The sequence below is a fragment of the Syngnathus typhle genome, linkage group LG3 (genome assembly GCF_033458585.1).
Source record: "Syngnathus typhle isolate RoL2023-S1 ecotype Sweden linkage group LG3, RoL_Styp_1.0, whole genome shotgun sequence".
NCBI lineage: Eukaryota > Metazoa > Chordata > Actinopteri > Syngnathiformes > Syngnathidae > Syngnathus > Syngnathus typhle.
Window position 1 is genome coordinate 2,140,842 of NC_083740.1, and position 24,755 is coordinate 2,165,596.

Here is a 24,755-nt window from a genome sequence, read left to right on the forward strand (position 1 = left end):
TCTGCTCCCCAATGTACGTTGGAAGGGGGGGGGGGCGATAACAACAGGTCCTGAAGTAGCTGAGGTTGACTTGGATTTGGGAAAGGGGGTGGGTGTAAAAAGTGGTGGTTGTCGCTCCAGGGCGAGCCACTTTGTCCTGAGGCTGTGTGAAAAGGTCACTGCCCCTGAAGACTCACCACAGGCAGGCGCTGTAGGGCGTCTGCAGGGGGAAAGGGGGGGCTTGTTTTGGTGCAAACAGGAAGTGGCAGGTTAACGGGAGCGTGGCGGCCAAAATGGGTTTCGAGAAATCAAATAGCTAGCTCTGACCGTTTCCCTGCAAAAGTGACTTGCACGATAATCAAACGTGTTGGGACAGTTTGTGTTAGCTTTTAGTTGCTAGCTCATTAGCTAAGCTGTTCTCTTTGCTATGTTTGTCTGTAGCTGCCCTTCAACTTAGCCATTTTGCGCTCTCTGGCTAACTAGCTACTTCTCTTTTGCGCTAACTACAGTTCCCAATACCTTTAGCTGTCTATTTTGTTTTGTTTTTATTTTTTTTTGCTAACGTTTCCATAGATATAATTAAACATGTCGCGCATGGCGCTAATGCCTTAGATCTCAGTCAAATCCATCCGGGGGGACACAGTCAAACTGGTCCCCCTAATGAGGGGTGGCTCCAGGGGATATGAAAGGCAAAGAACGCTCCGAGTGGGTGGGGCAGGGAGCCTGCTGGTGGGGCGACCTGTCTATTGGCCTTTGTGCAGAGTTAATGATGCCGCTAATATGTTCTTTTAAAAAAAGAGCACACGGTGATTCATGGCTTTCATTAGCGCCCGTGTGCCAGGGTAGACGTCCCGGCCTCGCTTTCTCTTCCCTGTCGCCGATCACACCCCTCTGTCCAACCCACCCCACTTTTTTTTTTTTTAATGAGTGCCTGGAGATGAGGTGGCACGCTTGACCCTTAATCATATGTGAAGCCGGTGGGGGGGTGAGTCCGGAGGTTTTTTAGGGGAGACGAAGGAGGAAATCGGACGGTCGCTTGTCATCGTTCCGCTTGGGGCTGGGTAAGAAAGGGTCGCGTAGCATCCGATTTAAAACAACAGCTCGGGTTTTTCCCGGACGTTTTGATCCTGAGGTCGACATTTTGACAAGAGGTTCGATATAGTCGTTCTGCCTGTCCCTTACCCAACGTGTTCCATGTTTGAATTTGGTACATGCTCCAATAGAAAGAAAAAAAAATCTGAAATACAGTGAAACATTAAGCTTTGGTCTCTTTATACTGCAGATTTTCAGGAAAAAAAAAAAAATAGATATTCTTCCTAAATTAGAATTACAAGTCCCGCACTGCATCTCTCACCTCTGTCAGCCCATCAGGAGGCGGCCGGATAAATAAATGATGTCTAAATTACACACGGACATGCGGTATTTGCGCTCACCGTGCACCGAATTACACTTGTTTACAAGAGCTAGACAGGTTTTAGACAAGAAAATTTCAATAATTTACTCACCATGTGTCTTGTGTGTGTGTTGCTTTTTAAAAATGTAAAGCAGACTGCGTTAAGCAACAAACACACATGCACTGAGTGCAAGCATCCCCAAAAGAAAACCTTTCACTTCTTTTTCCAATCTGTCAATTTTTCAGAGCGAGATTCAGGCCTGAATTTCCAACGCTTCGGGTCGTGACCTTTTGACGTGAGAAACGATCACTGGTGAGATGGAGATAAAAGCAGAAATGAAGCGACCGTACTGAAGGAGGGAAATGTGATTTTGTGCCTTATCATGCATAAAGTGTTGAATAATTCAACTTGACTGGTGGGATGACCTCAGGTGAAACGTGTTTACTGGTTGTAGGTGAAACCCACATTGCTATCTATCTACCGAATGTGATATTTCTCTTTCTAATTTCTAACTTACTAGCTTCAACTTAGCCAACAATCTAGTTTACTTATATCAGCTCGCTGTCAAGCCAGCTAGTCTGTTATCATAAAAGCTAGGTCGCTATCGCTTTAATTTCTTGAAAGCTGTTGAAAAAATATATATTGAAAAACAAATGTAAAAAATATATTGAAAATCAGTATCTGCTTTACTGGTGAAACTCCACCGCCTTCCCGGAACCCTCGTCGTAAACAGGATGCGAGAAAACGGTAGCGCGGCTCGCTAATTCGCCGTAGCGCCTCTCTCGCGGCCTTCTCTCCAGTTCAAAGCGCCACGATGCTAATGAAGGTTCCCGTTTACAAAGAGAAGCTTATGTAAATGTTACCTCTCCAGATGTGCCAAATAGCGCTCGCATAGCGCTAGCCCCAAGCCGCGACTTACGTTAGTTAGCACGGAGACAAACCTTTGCGCCCACGGGGCCTGCCGCCCGAAAATCAATGTGTCTAATGAAATTTTGCCACGCGTTCTAATGAAGCAGCAGCCAATTTGCATTTGAAAGTGAAAAATAAGGAAAATGGGTTCATTTTGCAGCTACGTGTTATTTATTGTGTCCTTTTTAATGTGTAGCTTGCGCTCCTATTGGACCAGATTCTCTTTTTTTAAAAACTATTTGACTCTCTTCAAAACAATAACTTTTAATCTTGAAGAACATTTTCAATTTCGACCCTCATGTTTGTTCCTAATGGCGCTTGTTGTCGGGTAAACTTTTCTCAGTGAACATCAGCTAACCTTAGCGGCGTGAACTCAACCCTCCACGTTATTGACACCATTAAATGCGTAAAGCCGCAATGAGGAACGCCTCCAACGTTAAACACCCTCTCCCCGGAGGTCCTGCTCCTTTCATGTACTGTAAGTACCGCAAAGTCGCTCTGCTGGCAGGAGATGTTCAAGTTCCAGGCAAATGTACGGCAGGCAGGCAGGCAAACCTCGCCTCCAGCAAGACTGAAAGTGAGCATCAGAGTAAAACAGTTGTTGACTTTGTTTGAACGTCAGCGTGTCAAAGCCCGCCTTGGGGGAACGCATCGCCGCCTCTCGACATGTGACAAAGACTCGCATGAATAACAATGTCATTTTCTCACATACACTTCTCCTTTTCGTCTTCGACGCAGCCCCGCCGACAACCTCTCGTCCCCCTTTTTTTTTTTTAGCGCTCCTCTCCAATTATTCATACGCGCTTTGAAAGTTTGGGCGTCGCGCCCCGGATCGACGGTGACACACAAACTGCATTATCCTCGCCGTAAACTAACTTGCGCCGAGTTCATGTGTTTTTAATTGCACCAGTTGGGGACGCAGATGCGGGCACAGATGTGAGGAAAGGGTGGCGGAGATCGGCGCTCTTAAGTGGTTCTTGCGTGGACACGAAAAGAGTTACAAGTCATAGAGAAATGGTGAAAAAAGATGCTTTTGTAAAACTTTGTAGATCTGTGGCAGTTCTTCAAATCAAAAATCCTGTTTGGTGAGGAGTCAAACAACGATGTGGATATGAAAGTGCATTTTCACTTTTTGTCACGGTTACAGAAAGTCACATTTTAGGTTGTTACCCAAAAGTTGTTTTACTTTTGGATCAAATTCAATTCTGAGTTGTTTGACTTTAGGACCCAAGTTGAGTTAAGATTTTAGTTTATATTTTTTGTCGGTTTAGATTTTCAGGTTGGAATTCGCAGTTGCCAAATTTTAGATCCTAATTCCCAGTTTTATTGTTTGACCAAAGTTTTTTTTAAAGTTTAGTTCAGAGTTGCAAGGAATTCCAAATTTGTTGAAATTTTAGGTCCGATTTGTTTCATGTATTATCGATTTAAATTTGCCTTCATTTTAAATATGATTTTGAAGTAATGCTTTTGTCAATCAAGTGTTTTCATACTTGTATTTTCGTTCCAGTTCATTACCTATTGGTGGGGGGGGGGGGGACCACCTTTGCTGTGACTTCTTTTTTTCCACATCTCTCCCACGAAGGAATGAATAAATCATACGTGATATGGAATGCGATCGAGTAGAGAGTAGAAAGGCGTGATTATTCTTTGCTCCGCTGAGGTCTTATCTTCCAAAGTGCCACTAAAAGCACGAGAGGCTTTGTGTCACGTCGCTGCGGGACGACGGCGCCTGATTTTGATGCGAGATGAAAGGCGCCGCGGACCTTGCTGCTCAAATTTGGTGTCCTCCAGCAGAGGATGTGTGATATTGATGGCCGGGTGCCCGCAGCCAAAGCTAACATTATCAAGCATCCATATTGTTTTACCTGCCGTTGCCCGCGGTGGCCAATAAATGGGCGAGCGGCGCCGAAAGGTCTCAGCTTTCCAAGCGGGCCGCGAAGATGTCAAAGCCACCGCTTGGCTCTGTGGGAACAACCACACTTTGAGTTTGTTATAAATCATCCAAAGCATGAAGTGTTTGCTTGTTTTTTTATGACATAGGCAAGTCCAAATTTAGGATTTTCATCAAAGATTTTCAGAATTTGAACAAAAAAAAAACCAAAGTAAAATTCCGGCCTAAATTTTAGAACTCAGAGTACAAACTTGAGCCACAATTTAGTCCAAAAGTCAAACAACTTTGAATTTCTCGCTAACAATCTACTTTCCGGAGTGGGAAGGGGGCACTGCCCCACCTCGCCAAGCGGGAGCAAGGCCAGCTCGTACATTAGCAGGAATGCGCTTGGGGACGGGACGTCATATAATGCGGAATCCGTCCCGACGCTGAGTGCTGCTCATCTGCTCGCTCTCGTCTTCTGCCCCCTGCCCCCCTCAATTGTCCCGGTTACCCCCCACCCCCTCCCGTGTCTGCACTGAAACGACTTTAGTCAGTGAAGGAAGAATCCATTTACAATGTGTGCTTTATAACATCTTCTTGACAATGCAGTCGTGGATTAGAGACATTTGTGATGAATCTTTTATAAAGACCCCCGACCCCCCGCCCAAGTCTTCCTCCATCATCTTTCTTCTCCGTGTGTACACGCCACATGTGACTGTTTGGATGTCATTGCAGAAGAAGACAAAGAAAAGAGGGAAGAAGGGTGACAAAGAATTGTCAAGAGTCGGGCGAGGGGGGCATTAAAATTTATCTGCGTGGAACTTCTTTTTCCTTTTTGAGCGGCGCTTGTCCTCTCAGACGCCCAAAGACGCGCTCTGTCCTCATCAATTCTTCACCGCCATTTTGACACTCGCGCCGCTTCGTGTCTTCCGTGCTTTTCTTTTTTGGAGACGTTTGCCTTTTTTTTTTTTTTGCCTCCTCTAAAAAAAAAAGAGTGGGGAAAAAAAACGCCCCCTTTCAAAATTAATGCCAACCCGAAAAGAAATATAGAAGCGCGTCTCAAAGCTGACAAGATGTTGTTCTACGTTATTCTCTTTGAAAAGCCATTTTGTTCGGCGAGCAAACACACGCACGCTTGTCTGGTCCGACCATGCGGCCCGTCTTTCTAGTCCGCCGCTTAGCTGCAATGTGGACCAACATGCAACCTCCACTTGGTCCATGAGAACTTTTTAAAACTACCCTTTGAGGTTAATCTTGAGGGGGGTCGTTTTTTAAGAAATTTTAATGTTATATTTCCTACTTTTTTTGGATGAGGGTGAAACTTTGGAAAGAAAATGTATGTCCATGTGACCCAAAAAAATCAAAATGTCATAAGTTTGTCTGTTTTTTAATATGTATATTTACATGGAAATTTGGTCAGAATGTTTTTTTTCAGTTTGTCAATTTATTTATTCATTTAGACCAATTTTTAGGTTTTCTACTTTTGGACCAAATTATTATGAAAATTTCAGTCGGAATTGTGTTTTTGTTTTTTTGCACAAATCTTCCTTGATATAAATGATTACATTTTCTTCTGCCAAGGTCAGGGCCCAAAATTTGAAAATCTTAGAATTCTAACTGTTGAATTTTCAGAAACATTTTAAAAACCTTGTCCCCCCTCAAAACAACAACCACATGTAAAAGTCTTCCAAAAGTTCCTGATTTCTAAAAGAAGTTCAGACAGTTTAAATCAAGTGTTACTAAGGTTTGAATCAAATAAAATGGCATCGGTTTAATTTTTAAGTAACTTTTCATATTCTGAGAAATGTAAACATTTTGCCCCTCCCTCACTTGTGGCCTTTCCAGCTCATCTCCCCGTCCCCCATTGTCCAGATTATGGGGGGGGGATGCAAAAGAGAGCGCAGCGCGCACAGCACGACGACGCAAACGTCGCACGGAAGAGGACGATGAAAAATTGATGGGCTTTCCATTTGAATTCAAGGTAGGCATCACTCTGCGTAAGTAGGCCTGTCTCTTTAAATCAGAGGAACTGTCGCCCGTGTGACTGGCTGTTTACAAAATAGCAGCCTGAAAATGAGACCTGCTCCCCGCGGACAAGCTAACTTGTCTAAATATAAATAATGAACGTCGGATAAATAATTCCCGCCGCTTGAATAATGCACACGGTGACGGAAATTCACTTACACCGGTGAAACTGGAGGACTCCAGGTAGTTTGTGTGCCAAAGTACAATCGGGGTGCTGTGAGTTGAGTTGCTGGTGACCCCATGTTTGCCACTCTGACTTTCTACAGTCCAAAAGTTGAACAATTTGCAACTGTGATGTAGTATCTGGTCCAAAGGTGGAACGGCTTGGAATTCTGACCTGCAATTTTCAGCAAAAATGGGATCCAAAAGTCGAAAAGTTCAAATGCATAAATATTCGAGTTAAAATGCCAACAGAAATGTCATCCTATATTTTTTGGGACATCATTTTGGTCCAAAAGTCAGTTTTGGAACAAACATGGCATTTTGGGGCTCTGCTGAAAAGTGACGATTATGGAGGTGAAAGGTTTGTGCTTGACGTGAGCGACATATTTGTTACCGAAAAAAGAAAATCTAAGAATGTGAATCTAAACTTTAGAAAAAATCAAGAAAAATCAGAAAAACAATCTACATTTTTGTCAATTGTCAATCACAATTCAACTTGTTTGGTTCCACTTTTCTTTGGGCAATGTCCACGCTCGCCCCAGGCTCCGCCCCCTTGCTCGGCTAATTTCAAGAAGGCATTTAGAGGACGTCGAGGTGGGAGTTTGCCGCTTCCTTTTTTCTTGTGTCTGGGTGTCCTCTGCAGAATAATCCTTGTGATAAATGGCTCATTATGGGAAGTGCCAAACGCTCAAACTGTAATTAGCCTTAATTGGCTAATTGGATGGAGTTGTTGGATGGCATCATCTTAATTGCTTCCCCCCCCCCCCCCTCGTAAAAATGAAGTTGAACCCCGGCTCCGTTTGCCAGAAAAAAGGCCGACGGATCGTGCAAAGATCCTTCACACGCGTCGCTGAGCATACAAGCTGGAGGTGCTCCAAGTGTTCCGCTAATAACACCATCACAAATTCACGCCCTCCATATAGGTTAATGTGTTTTTGCCCAGAGGGGCCGATCTACCTGCACGGCCATTAAGCAACAACACCGTTAGCCGGCTGCCAGTGAAAAGTAGAGGGGAAGGGACCATCTTGTGTGTGAACCACAAAGGGGCTTTGTTAGTGCATTGGAAGGTGTCACTAGCAGGGGAGGGCAACCTGCGGCCCGTGGGCCATACACGGAGCACAAGGAACCCTGACATGGCCCCCCCCCCGATAGGTGAAAAGATGACCTATATATGAATAATTGGACTTTTTGTCTTGATATTATTTGTGTTTTTCTGATATGGTTAAAACTTAAATGTCATGTAAAATGTCCAGTGTGTATGCGGTTTAAACAACATCAATATTTTGAATAAGTAGGTCACAGCTTGAGTTTCGAAGTAAACTATCTGAGGAAACAAATAACCAATATAAATAAAATCAATAGTAAATAGGGATTTTTTGTAAAGTTTGCGGAAACCCCTTTTTATAAGCATTCAAGTGGGAAAAATTTAAGATAAACAAGGCAAAAATAGATTTGGAAAAAAATACAAATGTTTAATGTCTTGCATTGTATAAAAAAGTCTATGATTATTTTTAATATAAAAATATTATTAAATTATTATTAATTAAATCCTCAAAGCTATTATATTATTGCTTTCTTTATCTTTAGATTAAATTTGACAATATCCTGATCTTTAATGGGGCTCTTCTCTGTCACAGTACAAAGTGAAGCGCTGTGGTATTTGATTATATTTGGTGTCAGCCTGACCCCTAGTGGCGCTGCACTGCACTGCACGCCGTTCGTTCGCGCTCGAAAGAATTCAATAAATTGAGAGCCAGGGGGGGCTAAAGAGCAAATATTACCAGTAGGGCCGCCAACTCGCCTGGCCTTGACCGTGCACTTGGGAGGCTGCCGTTTATTTTGGGATGCGGTAGTGACTGTGAGAAGGACAGAGGGAGGAGGAGGGGAAGGTGAGATAGATAGGGGACACTTAAGCAGGCAAAATAGAGAGGGAACAAGGACACAGTAGAAGAATGTGGTCAGAGCATCAGTGTAGTGACACAAAAAGCACATTGTCCTGATTTAACAGCCCTGAGCTTTCACTTCTCTTCAGCCCAGGACGCACGCACGCACGCACTCAATGCTCGTAAAGCTGTCGGCGGACTTTACAGTGGAGGAGCTGAGACGTGTTAAAGGAGGACTCGTGATTCAAGGGAGGGATGAGGAAGGGGCGGGCTGCGAGCAAAGCGGGGAGGCGAATGAAGCCAACGAGGCGGCGGGCCAGAACTCATCCTTAAAGAGGATTTTTATGTGACCCGCTAGAGCGCGCGGGAGGGGACGGCGCTTGGTGATGCGCTACATCTTCATCGTTTACGCAGCAACCATGTGGCGCTTATAGCTACGATTGGACCCTTGTGCAAAAAGCCAATTACTGGAGCCCTTTTTGAACTCTGTCGCTAACCAAAACAGCAGCACCAACCCAATCGTTTTGGCCTGAGTATAAAAAGAGCATTCAGATGAGTTTTTTGATGAATAGGTGTACCCCCGTTAAAAATTTGCAAATGCCGAACAATAACCCAAAACATAAACAGATGAATCCCTCCATCTTAGATGCCCACCCACGGCTGCAGTTGAGTAACTCATTTTGATTTATTACTTTTTTAAACTGCTCTTGCGTTTTTGTCCTCTATAATAAGTTTATCACTGAGACAAACTGGAGCTGACCGTTTTACAGTCTAGTCTCCAGACAACCAACCAACCAAACACACACACAGTGCACGCAGCGCACACACGCAGATAAATATGTGCCTCCTCAATGAATTGACATCCTCGCGTTTGAAAGTCCCACTTCTCCATTATCCGGGAATGCGTATTTCTTAATTATTCATGGCAGAGGCATTGAAGCAGCCAGGTCTTTTAAATTTTTCATTTCCGAGTGGCTTCAAACGAGATTTCTCATGAAAAAGGGACCCACTTTTTGTCATTATCTTTATTATTATTATTAATATTATTATTTTGGGGGGGTGGTTGTGTCAGCAAATAGGCGTGGGGAGAAGTTGACAGCAATTTGGCATCTCCCGGTGGCTCTTTACTGTTTGGTGACAGTGTAAAAAAAGGTGGAAAATCGAGGTCAATTGCCAGGAGGATTCAAGAGACCTCAGTGAATTTGTGGAAGGGAAGCGGCTGGTGCCATGCCAATATTAGCCGCTAGATGGCGCAATAGGGTTGGTGCTGAAAATAGAGATTCAAGCACTCCAAAAAGGTTTGACCAAAAAAAAAAGTACAGGCACATAATATACATTTATTTGCCCAAAAATAAATATCTTCTTTCAAAATGATTTTATTCTATTATTTTTAATTATTTTAAATATTTCTAAAATAATGACAGCTAGATAGATAAATAAATACATAAATAAATAAATGATCCGTCATTAATGAAATAAATAAGTAAATAGCAGCTGGCTTACAGAATGCTTGCATCGGAATATATTGCCACACACATGTTCATAAAATGTGATGTCACGCACGCGCACACACAAACTGTCTCATATCCAAATTGCATTTGCATGCAGTCATAAATCTCCAGTCCCGACCTTGTGACTCATCCGCTGTTTTGTACAGTACCGACTTTAATGTTACAAATGTAACAAAACGTGTGGTGGCTGTGTTGATACTATAAGACTTCCTCAACATTTCATGCACGATGACACAGCAGCAGCTTGCGCCGTCTATCTTGGCGAGAAAGCCGCAACGAATTATTCTTTTTTTTCCCCCCTTCGTTTTCCCCCCACCGTACAAACATATTAAAGTTTTGGGCGCTTGCCAGACAAGCCGTGGATTACCTCGCACCGCAGACAAATTGGCAATTGAGGTGGCAGAGTAATGGAGGCTAATTGCTTGAGTGCTGGCTTAGTTTGCGTTTCAAACACAGATTGCAGGCCAACCTGGATGAGAGCACGAACAGCCATTAGCAAGGAGAAAAAAAAAGAAGCCACTATTTTAAACATTGATTCCGTGCTATTTGGTAGCATTATAACAATCCTGTTGTACAATACAATCAGGACAAGCTAGCTCCTGTTGATCCGATTTTCCTCAAACAAAATAATTGTTTTGGTACAATATCCTACGGAACAGTTGTTCTCCTGCCTGTTTGTCTCGCGCTGGCTCGTGCTAACTAACCAACAACATATGACGGCGCAGCGAGGGTACGGATATTGTTTGTTCTCGGGCCCCCCGAAGGCCGCCTGCCGGTCACGCACCCTCCGACCCTCGCCATCTGCATCCCGTCTCCGCTAGCATGGCCAAGGCGGCACAGGGGAAGCTGGCACGCGCGGCGGGCCGAACTCCCTCCCCGCGTTAAGAAGGGCAAAGGTTGCATTTTTGCTGAAGGTCGACCGTCCTTCCGGCTAAATAAAGAACCCGCTCCGGCCCTCGCACGCAATTCGAATCGCAACAAACGCAAGCATTTGATGGGTTTATGATCTGTAACGACGAGCTGATATGCTAGGCTAGCAGTACATATGCTAACGAATAGCGAAGTAGTAACATGATAGATGTCTTGAATGAGATAACAATTTGAAGTTGGAATGATTTTAATTAGAAATGTAGAAAGAAGACGTGGAAGGAAATGGCTCTTAGATACTTTAGTGGCCGCTGCTGTTTTGGTTAGCAACAGACTTCAAGCTTTGTAGTAGCGGTTGAGTCACATAGCATACAAATCCATTGGTGTAGTGCTGCGGTTTAGACAGATGGTGGTGCTCCCAGCATTGCATTCCCCTCACACAATTCCAAAGTGGCCACCTAACACCAGTCGCCTTTGTCCTTTCGCCTCCATCAATCATATTTGTGCTAAAAAAAAACATAGGATGCCAATCTAATGACTTCCAGTACAAACATAATCATGCTCACGTTTGATTAAAACAACCAGAAGTCGCTAGGTAGGCAGGTGTTAAATTTTTTTTTAACATGACACCGGTTTTTGCTATTTGCTGCTCGGCTCAGCCCCAATCCGCTAACACATAACCAGTACGGGTGTAATGAAAACGGATTTGAATGATAGAATCGTTTTTTATACATGCCACATTCACTGGACTGGCAAGTTAATCCATATTGAAAAATGCTCTGCTTTCAGCCAGAAACTCATAATTGCATTATACCAACTGAGCCTTCGTACCTTCTACGATTAGAATACCACTAAATGGAACCAAAGCGAATCGTTCCGCATTCAAATCGGATTCCTCGTATCAAAGTATGTGTGGAATTGCCATTTAATAACCGTTCGAAATCACCAAATCAGAGCAAGATGTATAATACAGCTAAAGACAAAAAAAAATAATGTATGCATATACGGTATAATTCCGCACACCCGAGTGGGAGAGCATCTGTTTGCTTGTCTTTTCCTTTTCTTTTCTTTTTTTCCCCCTGCACATGATGTCATGTCACGTGTGTGCAATGTTTTTAATTAGAAAGGTTCACCGCGGGGTCACACTCGGCTATAGCTCCAGTGGGTAAATATTTGCCTCACACTATCACCAGGCGCCATTATGGCTCTCAGGACTGCGCAATGCATTTCTATGTGTGTCCACATTAGTCAATGCCTACATCTTCCTGTATACCCCCCCCCCTCCCCACCCAACCCTCCCTCCCTCCCTCCACCCCTGCACTCTTGTTTTTTCTTTACAGCTGTAGCTCCACACGGTTTGATCAATAATGTGTCCTTCATTGTCAAGCTGGGCCTTGCTGACCTTGGCAGCCTTTTGTCTCCTGCCGAGAGGCCGGAGCACGCATGTACAGGTTGTAAAACAGGAGGGAAAAAACATAGAGTAAAAAAAAAAAAAAAAAAAACACCTCCCTCTTGAGAAAATGCTTTTCCCTCGATGACCATGCAGCCTCATGAATCACATGAAAGAGGTCTGAGTTTAATTAGGCCATAACAGCGACTAAGTTACAAAATAGCCGCCTGATATACAGTATTCCATTTACAAAGTGTAATGGCCTTGAGAAAAAAAATTTAATAATCGCGCACCTCTCCAAATAAGGCCCCTCGTTTTACATCGGGACAAACAAGGGAAATCAAACATGACTGAGAGAAATTGTATCGTTTGAGGGGACAAAAAAATAATGCGTAGGAAATATTCAGTCCGTTTTTTCACATCAATTACAATCAAGGGTCAATTTGCGGATTTTTATGCTTCCACTGTATCTAATCTAATCGAGGCTTGTTCCTCTCTGCTGTTAAGACAATAACTGACCACGGCAGCTACGTAAGTGCTTGTGGAAGTTGACGTGTTATATGCGTCCCGCGCTCCTAACGCGCCAAAAGCAGTAATGGATTTTTGAATGGCCGTGTCTAAGTGACGGATTTCCGCCGCACTTTGCGGCACGTGAACAGGCATCAAGACTACGTGACCACCAGTGCATCTCCAATTTGTCCCTAGCCGTTATATTTTCTGCCCCCCACCCTAAAAAAAATAAATTCCTTATGCGTTTCTGTCAGTGAGAGCAATTTGTTCAATATTAGCTTCTCATCCCTCCGAAGAAGAAACGCGCTTTTAAACAGTATTCAGTCTTTTTATTGCTTGCTTCAGGGATAAACTGAATGATTGCTTCATTAGGTTGCCACCGGCAACGAGATATTAAGGCGTTTTATCAAAGGAAGCGCTTCTCTAACTTATTACGCCAAGTACCACCAATGACTATTTGAATGTTATTTAAAACACCGCCTGTGTGGTTAATGAATGTATTTTCATGAAGCCCCCAAAATAGAATGAAAACAAGGCTCCAAACTCAGGATGTAACTCCAAACTCAGGATTTATTCACAATTCAACATTTACAAAAGATTCTTCAGTACTCATGTTGCAGTCAAGCTAAAATAACAGCCACAAGAAACAAACCAAAATGGCACCCAAAAAAAAAAAAGAGCATCACTAGACTTTCCTCTTCTGTGTGCTGATATAAAGAACTGTGGAGACATAAATCATTATTATTGCGCAACATCTTGGCAACACAAGGTGGAACAATAATGAGTTACAGAACGTGATGATTCTCTTACCATTGTTTCCTCTTAGAAAGGCATCACCGTACTTGTTCTTGAGCTGCCCGTTGACATACTCCTCCGTCTGCTCAATGGCGATGTTCATGTAACCATCCAGGCAGGCGAGGACACCTATAAACACGGATCAATATTATTTGGGTAATTAGCTATCAGACGTATCAAAACTAATCAAGGATGGCTTAGCTGACCTCGGTAATCGACGCCCGAGTTCAACTTGACCACCACCGGTCTGCCGATGATTTGCTTCAGGAAGTCACTGGGTGTCTGTTTTCTGAGACTCATCCTGGCTCAGCGTTAAATAGCTACAAGGAGAACGGGTCAGGTTAGGTCTCTTAGTACAAAAACAAAATCACTGAATTAAATACAAATAATATAAATTGATTTTTAAAGCTAGATTTAATCCATTCCAAATAATCTAATCAAAATATTGGCAATATATCGAATTTGAGGACTAATAATTACTTCTAGAATTTGACTTCACCTAAAATGAGGGTATACATTTAAACATAAACTCCACTAGAACACGTTAGCGTCTTTTCTCGGTTAGCCACACGAGCTGCTCGCCACGTTAGTCGCTAGCTGGGCTAACCAAACAAGCTGCTACACCAACGTTGATATCTACACCGTTAGCCATAACGTGTTTACTCAATTTTGCATCGTACCACTACATTAGCATGGAGAGGCTAACCGCCTTGACTGGTGGGATTCAATGCCTGTAGATAGCGCTTGCTAATTAGCAGCTATCAAGCTAATCGAATTAGTTAGGACAACTTGAGGACTAGGTGAATATGTATAATGTATAAATGAATTTAAGTACTGCAAAGCGCATGCAGTAGTTTGTATTTTTAAGCATCATCTGATTACATGTTAGTGATAAAATCCCACTGTACCTATCAAACGTTGTGTAGACGATGCGAAAGTAGCACCGGACCAGTATTTGTTTGACCAATCAGATACGAGTATGGTACGGAAGACGAGCGGGAGCAAAAAAGACGAAAGCGCAAAGTGTGAGGAAGAAAGCATAATGCTCAATTATATTTCCCTGCAATTAATATTTATACCATTTTAAATATAATAATTTAAATTTATATATTTTCTGGACCGTGAGACAGTGTTCTTGGGATAATTTCAACCAGTTCCATAAACTGTTTAGTTGACCACTATGATTTTATTATAAATTCCTGCAGACAAATGCACCTGTTGGTCTATGAAGGATTTCAATCTCGAAACTAAAGTGTAAAACAACATGGAAATTGTTTTACATAAGGAACAGAAGCCATTAACAAAATCTATCTGGCACATGCTATGGGTACACAGGAAAAAAAACACTGTTAAAAGCAAAGGTTATGACACCTGGGGACAGTTTTGTATTGAGAAAAAAACGCATGATGTTGACGTTTTATTTTGTATTTTCTTATATATACTGTTTCTACTGCCATTGTCATTGCTGCGTCGTCCAGGTTGTCGGACAAAGGTTAAGAGATGGTGTCGCATCTAATCGCGGCCGCCGCGGTCGACCGGAGTGCGTGACCCAAATGGCGCACAGCTTGGGTGCTACATGAAAAACGATGTCACGGGAAGGAAATAGGGCGAAAATATACAGGAGGACGGACGTGCGAGTTTGTGTTCAAACACGGAGCGAGAGAATGGATTCGGACAGGTTCCTTGTTAGCAGGGCATGGCTAGCGCCGGCGAGGCGAGAGGTTAATTCGCTATCTGTCGCTGCGTTCAACTTGGGTCACCGCAGCAAGTCCTTAAGTCATAAACACATGTGGGTGAGAGCCATGTACAGGTAGCGCTCATGAATATTCAATGTTTTTTTATTTCTCTCACGACTGCTTTCAGTGCTTTACCTTTTATTTCAGAAAAATAACAACTAGATTCTTCTTAAATGACCTGTAGAACTGTTTTTTTGTTTCCCAAAACATTACATTTCTATTAGAGCCGGATTAGTAATCAGTTTTAAAATCAAATTTACATCTAAACTACTGTGTATAAAACTGAGCGGCAAAAATGAATTAAAAAAAAAAAAAAAATTCATCGTGATACGTGATTGTACAGGCTTCGTAATGATTCGGGAACAAAAATATTGTGTACCGTTGCCCGCCACCTCGGATAAGACCTGTTGGACAGAAAGCGCCAGGCAGCGCTATCAATTGCGCGACAAATCCTTGCTCCATCTCTCAGCCCCTTAACCCCAAGAAAGAGCCTTGTGAAATAGAAAGATTACGCCGACCGGAGATTCCATTGTAGGTTGGAAATGGAGAAATTGCAGCGGTGTGGAGGCACTGGTTGGGAGGGGCGGAGCCGGGCTGGGGCGCCGTGTATCCTAAAGCAATAAGCAGGCCACAGGTGGGGCTTGGTGTCGGCGCAAGATGAGGCGATCGTCTGGACCGCCGTGACCCCGTCGAGGCCACGTTTTCTCTGGAGGTGAAACTTGATATGGGGAGGATAATGGAAAAGCTTGGGGGGCTTTTCATATCAAAACAGATGTGTGGATTGAGAGAGACCCAGTGGAATACTTGGATTGTAATAACCCAGGATGGTCCAAATGTCTCTTGATTGTTTGCAATATTCATCATTAAAATTGAATATTGGGGAATTCATCTGTGATCCGACTAGCAAAGTCGGTAGATTGACCGTTCTCAGTCTATCATTTAAATAGAGCGATACAATGTCAACGTTTACAGGCATGTTGGCTTTAGGTTATGTAACATGTTACGGTCAGTCTGCGTAGAACCCCACATGCTACCCCCCTCCCCCTTGGGCTTTGCTCCTGATTATTGGTATGCCAATGACGCATGGCACCCCTTCCCATGACTGACTGGCTTCTGACAACTGGCTGTTGACAGGCCTTGAGGGGCCATGAAAGGCTGGCCACAACCTTTTATTCTGGGTCACTTCTGTTTATGCCTTATTTTCCTCACGCTTAGTTTTTGTGATCATTTTCTAAAATGTCCCTCACAAAGGGAACAACAGGTGTGTTTTTCCCCAATTGTGGTGGAAACACACACCCAGTTCTAGGGACTGTTTTAACCCCCCCGTGGAAGCAATCCGTCCCCGCTGTCCCATGAAAAAAAAATTAAACACATATAGTACCCGAGGCTTGGACTCTGTTTCAAGAGTCCCCTATGATCATTTTTAAAGACAGACCAGTTCCAGTTTTGAACTCACGGACCTTGTTTGATTCAAATTTGTCCAAATCCTCAGAATTTTCAACCTCTGATTTCTGTAGTCCACCGTGAAAGCAGGAATGGTATCTTTGTGTTGAATCAAAATAACTGTTAGCTAACCTACGTAGCTTCCCAACCAAGGCCCGAATAGTGACGTAGACAATTCCGTCTGATGCTCATTTCCCCGGGGGGGTCCCGGCAGCTCCGCTCGGAGCCCAGTTCCGTCCCCGAGGAACGACGCGAGCAGACAGTCTGACTGGCCGGGCTGCGCTACAGAGCACAGACGTGACACTCTTGAGGTTCTTCTCCCCACCTTTCCTCACATCGCCTTATTTTGTACCAGCCAATGGTAACATCTCAACGGGGAGATGTCATAAATAACATAATTATTCACCGGGAAAATATCAAAAAGCACTTTACATGATCCCCAAATTTGTGTAGCGCGCCAAATAGAACCCGCACGTTTTTCCACTTTGTCACTCCGCTACCAAGTTGTCAGAGTGACGCTGTTGGGATTTTTTTTTTTTTTTTGCTTGATGGATGGTGAATGGTGCTTATACAAGAAGCCACTCCAGCGCGCCCATAAATATGCATGGTGACATTTGGAACAAAGCCACTCGTCCTCTCTTTCCTGATGAGCTGTGCCGGCGTACTATAACATATTGCCATACTGTCCCACCTTGTGTTTCATAGCCAATCTCTCTGTTCATCAAGTTGGCAGATAACCTCTAGACGCTGACAGATGACGCGCATGCAAAACCCCGGCCCACGTTATTTCCCAAAATGGATGCTAAGACAAGTAATTAATGGGCTGTGCCGTGTCTGCTCCGATGAAGACGACGGCGTTCTCCAGACAGTTTGGAGGTGAAGGCCGTTACATTACTCTATTGATCGCCGGCGGGTCGGGGGTGGAGGCGTGTTCCCACATTCAGAGACCACCGCGTGAAGAAGAATGCCCCCCGTGTTCTCATTTAAGACGGAGAAAATCTCCCTCACTTTTCTTTGTCCCCATGTTGTGTTAAAGGGTGACATTTTAATAGGGCTGGATCACTGGATCTCATTAAACGCTGCAATTGTATCGACGCTAGCTAGCTAGCTATCACACTAGTTAACTAGCACGCTAGCTAGCTATTGCTCTAGCTATCTATTGCTCTATGTCCTTTTTATAAAATGACACAAAGCAAATATACAGATTTAAAATAATAATAATAGACACCAAACTAAAACTAAGCATTTTTGGAAATAAATGCAACTCATTAAACCTAACACAGCTTATTAAAACTAATTAGAATTAACTAATTTAAAAATAATAATAATAATAATCTGAATTGAAACAAAAATTCCCAATAACCCTGAGTGGAACGCTACCAAGTCGTTTTTTTGTTGTTGCTTGATAGACACTATAGACATCTCCTTTCCGTTTTCTTTTCTTTTGTCCAAACATCACGCCAGAGAAGAATAACTAACTGAGAGACAGCCGGGAGCAGCTCCTTTCATAGCCCACACACATGCATCTCTCCCCTCCATCTTTCGACCACAAGTGGAACTGTGACTCAACAGCCGGGATACAGTACAGCAATCTTCCTTCGCCAGACCCTCTTGAATATTCATGCATAGCAAAATAAGCTAGGATCCGGCCGTCTCTCATCCATCCCTCCATCCATCCATGCTGACACCTAAGCAACTGGAATAAAAGTCCAGTCTTGTAATTGCCTGGCAATTTTAACACGAGCATGTACAAATCAGAACATTTGAGTCCAAATTTCACGACAGAATTTGAGTGCCAAATAGAACTCCAGAGTACAGTACAGCCATCTTTCCTCGCCTCTTGAATATTCATCGCTATCGAAGAAACTTACGACCCATCCGTCTTGTATCCATCTGCGCTGATATAAAGCGTTCAGGGGGGGGGGGGGGGGGATATATGGAAGTAATAGAAGATCTTAAAATGGTGCGAGAGGGGTGGGCACGATGGCGGGGACGGTAGGGGGGTATGTTTTACACTAATTCCCTCATCCCTTTTCGCAGGAGTGCCATGTTACAAGAGAATTCCTAAGGCGAGCCAATGGGCCGATAAATCTGCCCGAGCGCCGCTCTCTCTCAATTTGTCTCTGCGGAATGTCAGCTGGCTGCCATCCAGATGGCGGAGAAGCGCTTTTTCACAATGCGCCAATATAGCGGGAGAGATCCGGAGGGAGGGATGGAGGGATGGATGGATGGATGGATGGATGGATGGATGGATGGATGGATGGATGGATGGATGGATGGATGGATGGATGGATGGATGGATGGATGGATGGATGGACGGATGGATGGATGCATGGATGGATATTTTTCAGATTTGTTTTACTTTGTAATTACTGCAACTTGACCTGCTTGACATTTCGTTTTTATTCCCCCCCACTAACTTGGGACTTTCCTAAAAGTTGAATCTGAAGACTTGAGATATTGACATATTGACTTACTCGTACATATACGACTTCCGCTATTTACCGCGGGCCTATATAAAGCCTCGTCATCCGAGTGTCCATACACGGCCTCGGACGTCCACTTCTCGAGCAGGTCCATGCTGACAGAATGTACCGAGAAAAAAAAAAAAAAGAACGAGTAAACCGAGTTGCGACGCACAGATGCCGTGCCAGAATCGTCTTGGAGCGCGGCGTGAAACACAAAATGGTCGTGTTTGGTGTCGCTCCCACATAGCTGGGTCCAGGTGGCGGAATGGCAGAGTGGGAGAACAGACCATGTTTGTGTGAAGATGCAACAACTCTCTCTCTCTATCTGTCTGCCTCTCGCAGCCCCCTCCCTCCCTTCCTCCATCTTCTTCTTCCTCCGATCTCTGGTCAAACAGTCTTTGTTCTGTATTTAAAGGTCGAAGGCTAGCAGACCCCGAGTTGCCTTCCGACCCCAACCCCCCACTTATGCAATAGCAACCGTACATTCCTAATGTACATCATGTAAATGCCAAATACGCAATATTTTCCTGAAGTGGACAAACGTTTGTATTGCAAAGCGACTCGGGCTGTGCAAATCTGATCAGTATCTTGATGCATGGACTGAGATACGATTCAAGGGCAGCACATTCTAACAGGGAAGGAGTCATTTGGTTCCCTGGCTTTATTATTCGATTTGATACGGTACGACTCAGTTCTAAAATGTATGTATATACACACACACACACACACACGTAGTATATTTTTAATCCGCTCCTATTCTTGTATGTTTCCCTCATAAGGCCGGGGTCATGTACCAGGTCAGGCAGTGACCTGTTTGTGCGGGATATTGGGGTTTGGTTTCAGGAACGTATAGTTACCGACGGCAGAATATAGAACAGCCAGTTGGTTGCGACCAGAAAAGAACGAGAGGGTGACCGTATAGGGGCTGCTGGACGAACAAGCGAGTTGTAGCTCCACCCGCAGCTGTTAGGCAAAGCCATGGGGTCAAGAGTCGCTGGGTATAAAGCGTGGGGACTGGAAGACTCGGGGGCAGGCGCTCAGCAGTTTTCCTTTGAGGCACTTCATTCTGACATGGGTTGAATAAAATCTTGGCACCTTCCTTAACAGCCAAAACTCAAAGCCCAAAATTCATGAAATACTTTTGCGAGTCCTACTTTGTAGATAACGTCAGTGTAGCTTGATCATAATAAAACACTCCAGCGACCCGACAACAAACAGAGAGGCTGCCACGCAAAAGCGCCGAAGGGGTTCATGTTACTGCGTGACAGTTGGCACGGGTGTCAAACCGGCGCCTTTGCCAAGCTGCGCTGCCAGGAGCTCAGCGTGGCCGCTTTTAATATTTCAATTGCCCCCCACCCCCCCCCCGCCCCCGCACAACCGCCCCAATAGCCCGTGTTCCTGTCCGCAAACCAACCAGATTACGACAACGGCCCGCCTCGCCGCTTATCTGACGGTTGCCTAGCGACAGATCCCTGACCTGGCTTTGACCTCCTCTGGATAAGGTCAGCACCTGAAGGTGCTCCCATTGGAGGGCTGCCTGGGAGGGGGCGGGGCTTGGGGGAGCAATAGAGGCAACAGCTCTCTTCTGCATACCCTCATGCAGCCTGCTGATAATCATGATAATATAAAAAAAAAAAAAATCTTCCAAGCCCTCCTTAAAAGCATCCTTCACGTTGTCCTTCATTACTTGCAGCAGTTAGGCAGCAAAGTAAGGCCGTAAATAATAATTATTTGAATAATTGATTATCCTGTTACTTACATTGATCATTTTGCCGTTTGAAAATATCATTTTGAATTATCTTTTGTATCTGTCCATTTCACAGTAAACATTTTCTTCCCCCCTTACACTTGTTCAAGAAGGGAGATGATGAAAGTCTCGACTATCGCGCCACTGCAATCATTCACGATGGTGCAACGCGTTTGTTTGTCGTTCACCATCAACCAGGAAGTAGTCTGCTTGGCAACAAACAGGCCAACAAACAAATACAGTTTGTCCTCAGCAGAAGTTTTTAGAAATGACTGACCAAATTGTATATGATATACCAGCTAACTTTATATAACTATGTATGATATATGTCCTTGTTTACAAGCTTTAAAATAACTCGTCCCCGTGTCACAGGACCTTCACTTCCCTCCGGGGGCCTTTCACAAGACCTCTGGCCCAGTTCACCCGGGGCAACCTAGGCTCCTCCTCTGTGTGTGTGTGTGTTGAAGAGAGAAGCCATTGAAGGTCAAAGGGCAGGAAGTTGGCCACCTGCCTCTGTCACGCTGGTGTCAGTGAGGAGGAGGGAGGAAGTGGCTTGCACAGACTTTGACTGTACGATTGAGCAAGGTTATCTCCGGTAAGATGTGAACGGTGACATCATGAAAAGTGCTTTGAAGGTGTCCATTGAAAAGCTTGTCCCTTCAATTTCAATTTTTTAAAGTTTGAAAATTGAATGTATTATTTTAGAATAGGAATTTAATCATTTTCAAATAACTGGACATTAAATGTAAATTTTAAACTTAATAAATGTAGTTTTAAAATCAATTACATTTATTTTGAATTAAATCAAAATATAGGAACAATTTTCTTCTTTTTTTCCCAAATTTTCTCAAAGGAGTTTTTTTTTTTTATGAATCATTTGTATAGTGTCCTTGCATGCCCTGCCTATAAAAAGTATCCCAAGCCATAACTGAGGCTTCACTGTAAGCGTACATCTACTGGACATCAAGACGTCGCCATTGCCAATGTCAGCGCATCGTCTCTATTATACACGGCAGGCCTCCCTCCGTTAATGTATCGGCTGCTTCCTGAGTTCCATCTGAAAAGTGCCGTTTTAAAGAGCAACTAACAAGGCAAAGAGAATGTGGGAGGCAGACCTAAATCACACGGCTACAAATAGAGGTGTCACAAAGATGTCCAGCAATTATCCCGTCTCATTTCCTGATCAGAGTGGTCTGGGTTTTTTTTTTAAAGGGGATTTTTTTCACAGCTCAGGTTGTAACCCCCCCCACTAGGCTAGTCGCCATTGGACTCCTCTGGGCCGCCTCCTCCTCGCCCTGCCGCGCGTGTTCACACCTCGGCCTTCTTGTACATCCCTCCATCCATCTTTTCCCTCCTTCCTTGCGTCCCGCATTGCCTCAACCTCACACCCTGCCTCCCCCGCCCGGCGCAGGAGGCTCGTTACCGTGGCAATTAGTGGGAAAAACTCAAATTAACCCTCTTGGCCGCCTGTAGGTGACAAAGACACGTTGGGTTTTCTGCTAATTGGGAAACAGAACAACATGATTAGACGGGGGCTGAGCGGGATGTGATGGGACAGGTTATTTCTTGACTCGCATGGCATTCAAGTGTAAAAATAAGTAAATGAATACTTTTGTTAAGTCCAGCGTGCATTGATGTACCTGGATTGCAGGTCAGACAAATTGATTGAATCGCTGAATTATCACACCCCTAATATCAATCTATCTTTGGGAGAATCCTGGATCTATCTAGTTGTCTTTCTCCCCAAACTCCAGAAGCAAAAATGACTAAAGTAAACTCAATTTCATCTCTCCAGATGTCTGCTTTGATGTGTTATAAAGACAGCAACACGTCAGCCATAGTTCGAAACCACTGCGGCCAAAAATGTTTGTTCTTTTTATTTGTCCATGAAGATAAAATTGGGAATTTGACTCAAAGTGTCAAGATAAATACGGTTTTAAAGGCCTTGTACTTGTTGGACTTTTTACAACGGACGATTCTCTGGACAAACTGTTCCAAGCACCAGGCCAACTCCATCACTATTCATCGTATTTTACATGAATCTGGATCTAATCTCTTCCAAACATTGCTATGATCACCATGGCATTCACGACCACTTTTCATTTTCCATCTACTTAAATTTGGCTCTCTCGTGTAGGTCGCAGTCTGTTTTCGCTCTATTCTGACAAAGCTCGTCAGCAGTTTGAGGGCGCACTGATAGTCGCCATGGTAACGCGGCCACGACCTTGTTGGGGGCGCACACCTAAAGGTCATTAATCACATCTCCAGGGATATGTAACCATTGACAGCTCTCAGATTTCCCGGCTGGAAAACAAACACGACTAATGAGGAAAAGATGGGGCGTATGAATAAGATGTGATGAATGCCAGTCTCTAGTTCTCGTAGACGCAAGGTCAGTCGAAACTTATCTAGAAGGGAGGTTCAGTAGTCGTGGGGGAAACTGCGGGACAAAAGCGCCTTGTTGGATGCACCAGTCGAGAGGAGACGTGATGACAAACAACAGCGCTGAGCATCAACAAAGGCGTTCTGTATTAACTTTGTTTTAGTCAAGAGGTGAACGGAATATCCTCAAGGAGACTGAGGGCAGCTCGAGAGCAAAGTGGAGACTGTGGTGCTTAATACTACATTGACCTCGCCAGTTGTAAGGAGGCACACGAGCCAACAACAACACAGGACAAGGGTCTCCTGTGCTTACTTGATCGAAGACAGATTTGACACAAAAGGAGACTAAGGGCAGGCAGCCCTGCGTCAAAGTGGAGACTGTGGAGCATCGTACTGCAGTAATAAAACATGCTTCATGAAATGCACCAGTGGGAAGGTGATGTGCCAAAACAACTAGACAGACAGAAAGATGATGTTGAATAAGTACTAAATAAACTATAATACATAGATAGCTCGGTAATATTTGAACAAAGTGAAAAGTATAATATTATTTGACAGTGAAATAAAATGGAGTGCTGAATTACAATTCATCCAATTGGATGTGCAGATGACAATATGGCTGTTGTTGTCAATACAGTACGTACACTACAAAGCTTTTGGGGGGCACCTTGCTTGTCGCGGGGGCGAGCACCTCAGCCACTCGCCGCGTGTGTGTGCGCGCGCGCGCGGGCAAGCCAGTACGGCGTGCGCGCGTGTGAGCGAGCGTGCGCGCGCGCGCCCGTCTGCTCTGCTGTTGCTGCCCTTTGATCCCCCGCATTAGTGTTAGTTAGGGGGGCTCCGAGGCGCACAGCAGTCAAGACAGCCGAGCGAGCAAGGCAAAGCGGCCCAGGCGGCGCCCCCTCCTCCGCGGCCCGGGCTCCCCTATTTTCCCCCCCTCTCGCCTCTCTCTATCTCTCGTCTCCCCCTTCGACCGACGGTCCCGCTCTGAAGCGAGCGAAGCCAGCCAGGTGCAAGACCGAGCGAGGAGCAGCGGCAGCCCGCCCTCCTGCCTGCCTGCCTGCCCGCCCGCCCGCCCGCCGTCCCTCCGTCCCCTCCGGTCTCCTTCAAATGGGAGCGAGCCTCTTTTCTTCCGTCTCCCCGCGCCAGGACGAGAATGTGATTTAAAAACAAGCGTTTTGGGGAGGAAAATGCCAAGGAGGAAGCAGGAGCAACCCAAGCGCCTGCCTTCACGTAAGTCTCGCGGCTTGTGTGCGCCATTCTCGGTGGGGTTAAAGAGGTGAAAGAGACAAAAGAGGCTAGGTTATATTCCTCCCCGGGTTCTTCTTTTTTTTGCGGGTCCGAGCGAGGCAGCCATGTTGTTGGCGACGCTTTAGCCAGCCCCCGAGAGCAGCGGGAGGAACCGTAAGCGAGCGAGACGTTCATAATCGATTTTTCTTCCTCCTCAAAAAAAAAAAAAACCCCAAAAAAACAGCTCGCCAAAGGTTGCGGGTTCTATGTGTGCGGGGAGCAGAGGAGGAGGAAGAGGAGCACGAAGAAGACGAAGCCAAGCTGGGGGGGAGAGAGAGAACGCCACCGCGGTGTTTTTGCAAACATGTCCGCCTGCTTAGGTGGCTTCTCCGGGAGGACCCGGGGAGTGTGGCCGCAATAAAACGAAGGGTCAGCCGGATCAGACAAGCCCGAG

At 44.6% G+C, this 24,755-nt stretch overlaps 2 protein-coding genes across 5 annotated transcripts in view; one reads left to right on the plus strand and one right to left on the minus strand.

The window, feature by feature from the left end:
- Positions 1-13,055: 13,055 nt before the first annotated feature.
- lsm6 (LSM6 homolog, U6 small nuclear RNA and mRNA degradation associated) lies at positions 13,056-14,295 on the minus strand. Its single transcript, XM_061274519.1, has 4 exons — positions 14,207-14,295; positions 13,505-13,618; positions 13,314-13,427; positions 13,056-13,223 (listed from the first exon to the last, which is right to left on the minus strand). Exons 2-4 carry the CDS (start codon positions 13,596-13,598, stop codon positions 13,189-13,191), a joined length of 243 nt encoding a protein of 80 aa, XP_061130503.1. The 5' UTR covers positions 13,599-13,618; positions 14,207-14,295; the 3' UTR covers positions 13,056-13,188.
- Positions 14,296-23,847: 9,552 nt separating this feature from the next.
- The window catches only part of znf827 (zinc finger protein 827), a 38,478-nt gene continuing 37,570 nt past the window's right edge, over positions 23,848-24,755 (plus strand). For 2 of the 4 annotated variants that reach the window (XM_061274554.1, XM_061274552.1), the window contains exon 1: positions 23,848-24,304. In XM_061274554.1, coding sequence (XP_061130538.1) covers positions 24,262-24,304 — 43 coding nt within the window. In that variant the 5' untranslated portion in view covers positions 23,848-24,261. The remainder of the gene's footprint in view (positions 24,305-24,755) is intronic. The other 2 variants (XR_009713914.1, XM_061274553.1) reach the window with 1 other exon arrangement.

Excerpts from the sequence above, each read along its gene's own strand:
- lsm6 (XM_061274519.1), bottom strand. The coding sequence starts at position 13,598 with ATGAGTCTCAGAAAACAGACACCCAGTGACTTCCTGAAGCAAATCATC. Across the intron at positions 13,428-13,504 it reads CTCGGGCGTCGATTACCGAG|GTGTCCTCGCCTGCCTGGAT; the intron begins GTCAGCTAAGCC and ends CCGTGTTTATAG. Across the intron at positions 13,224-13,313 it reads CTTTCTAAGAGGAAACAATG|TTCTTTATATCAGCACACAG; the intron begins GTAAGAGAATCA and ends ATGTCTCCACAG.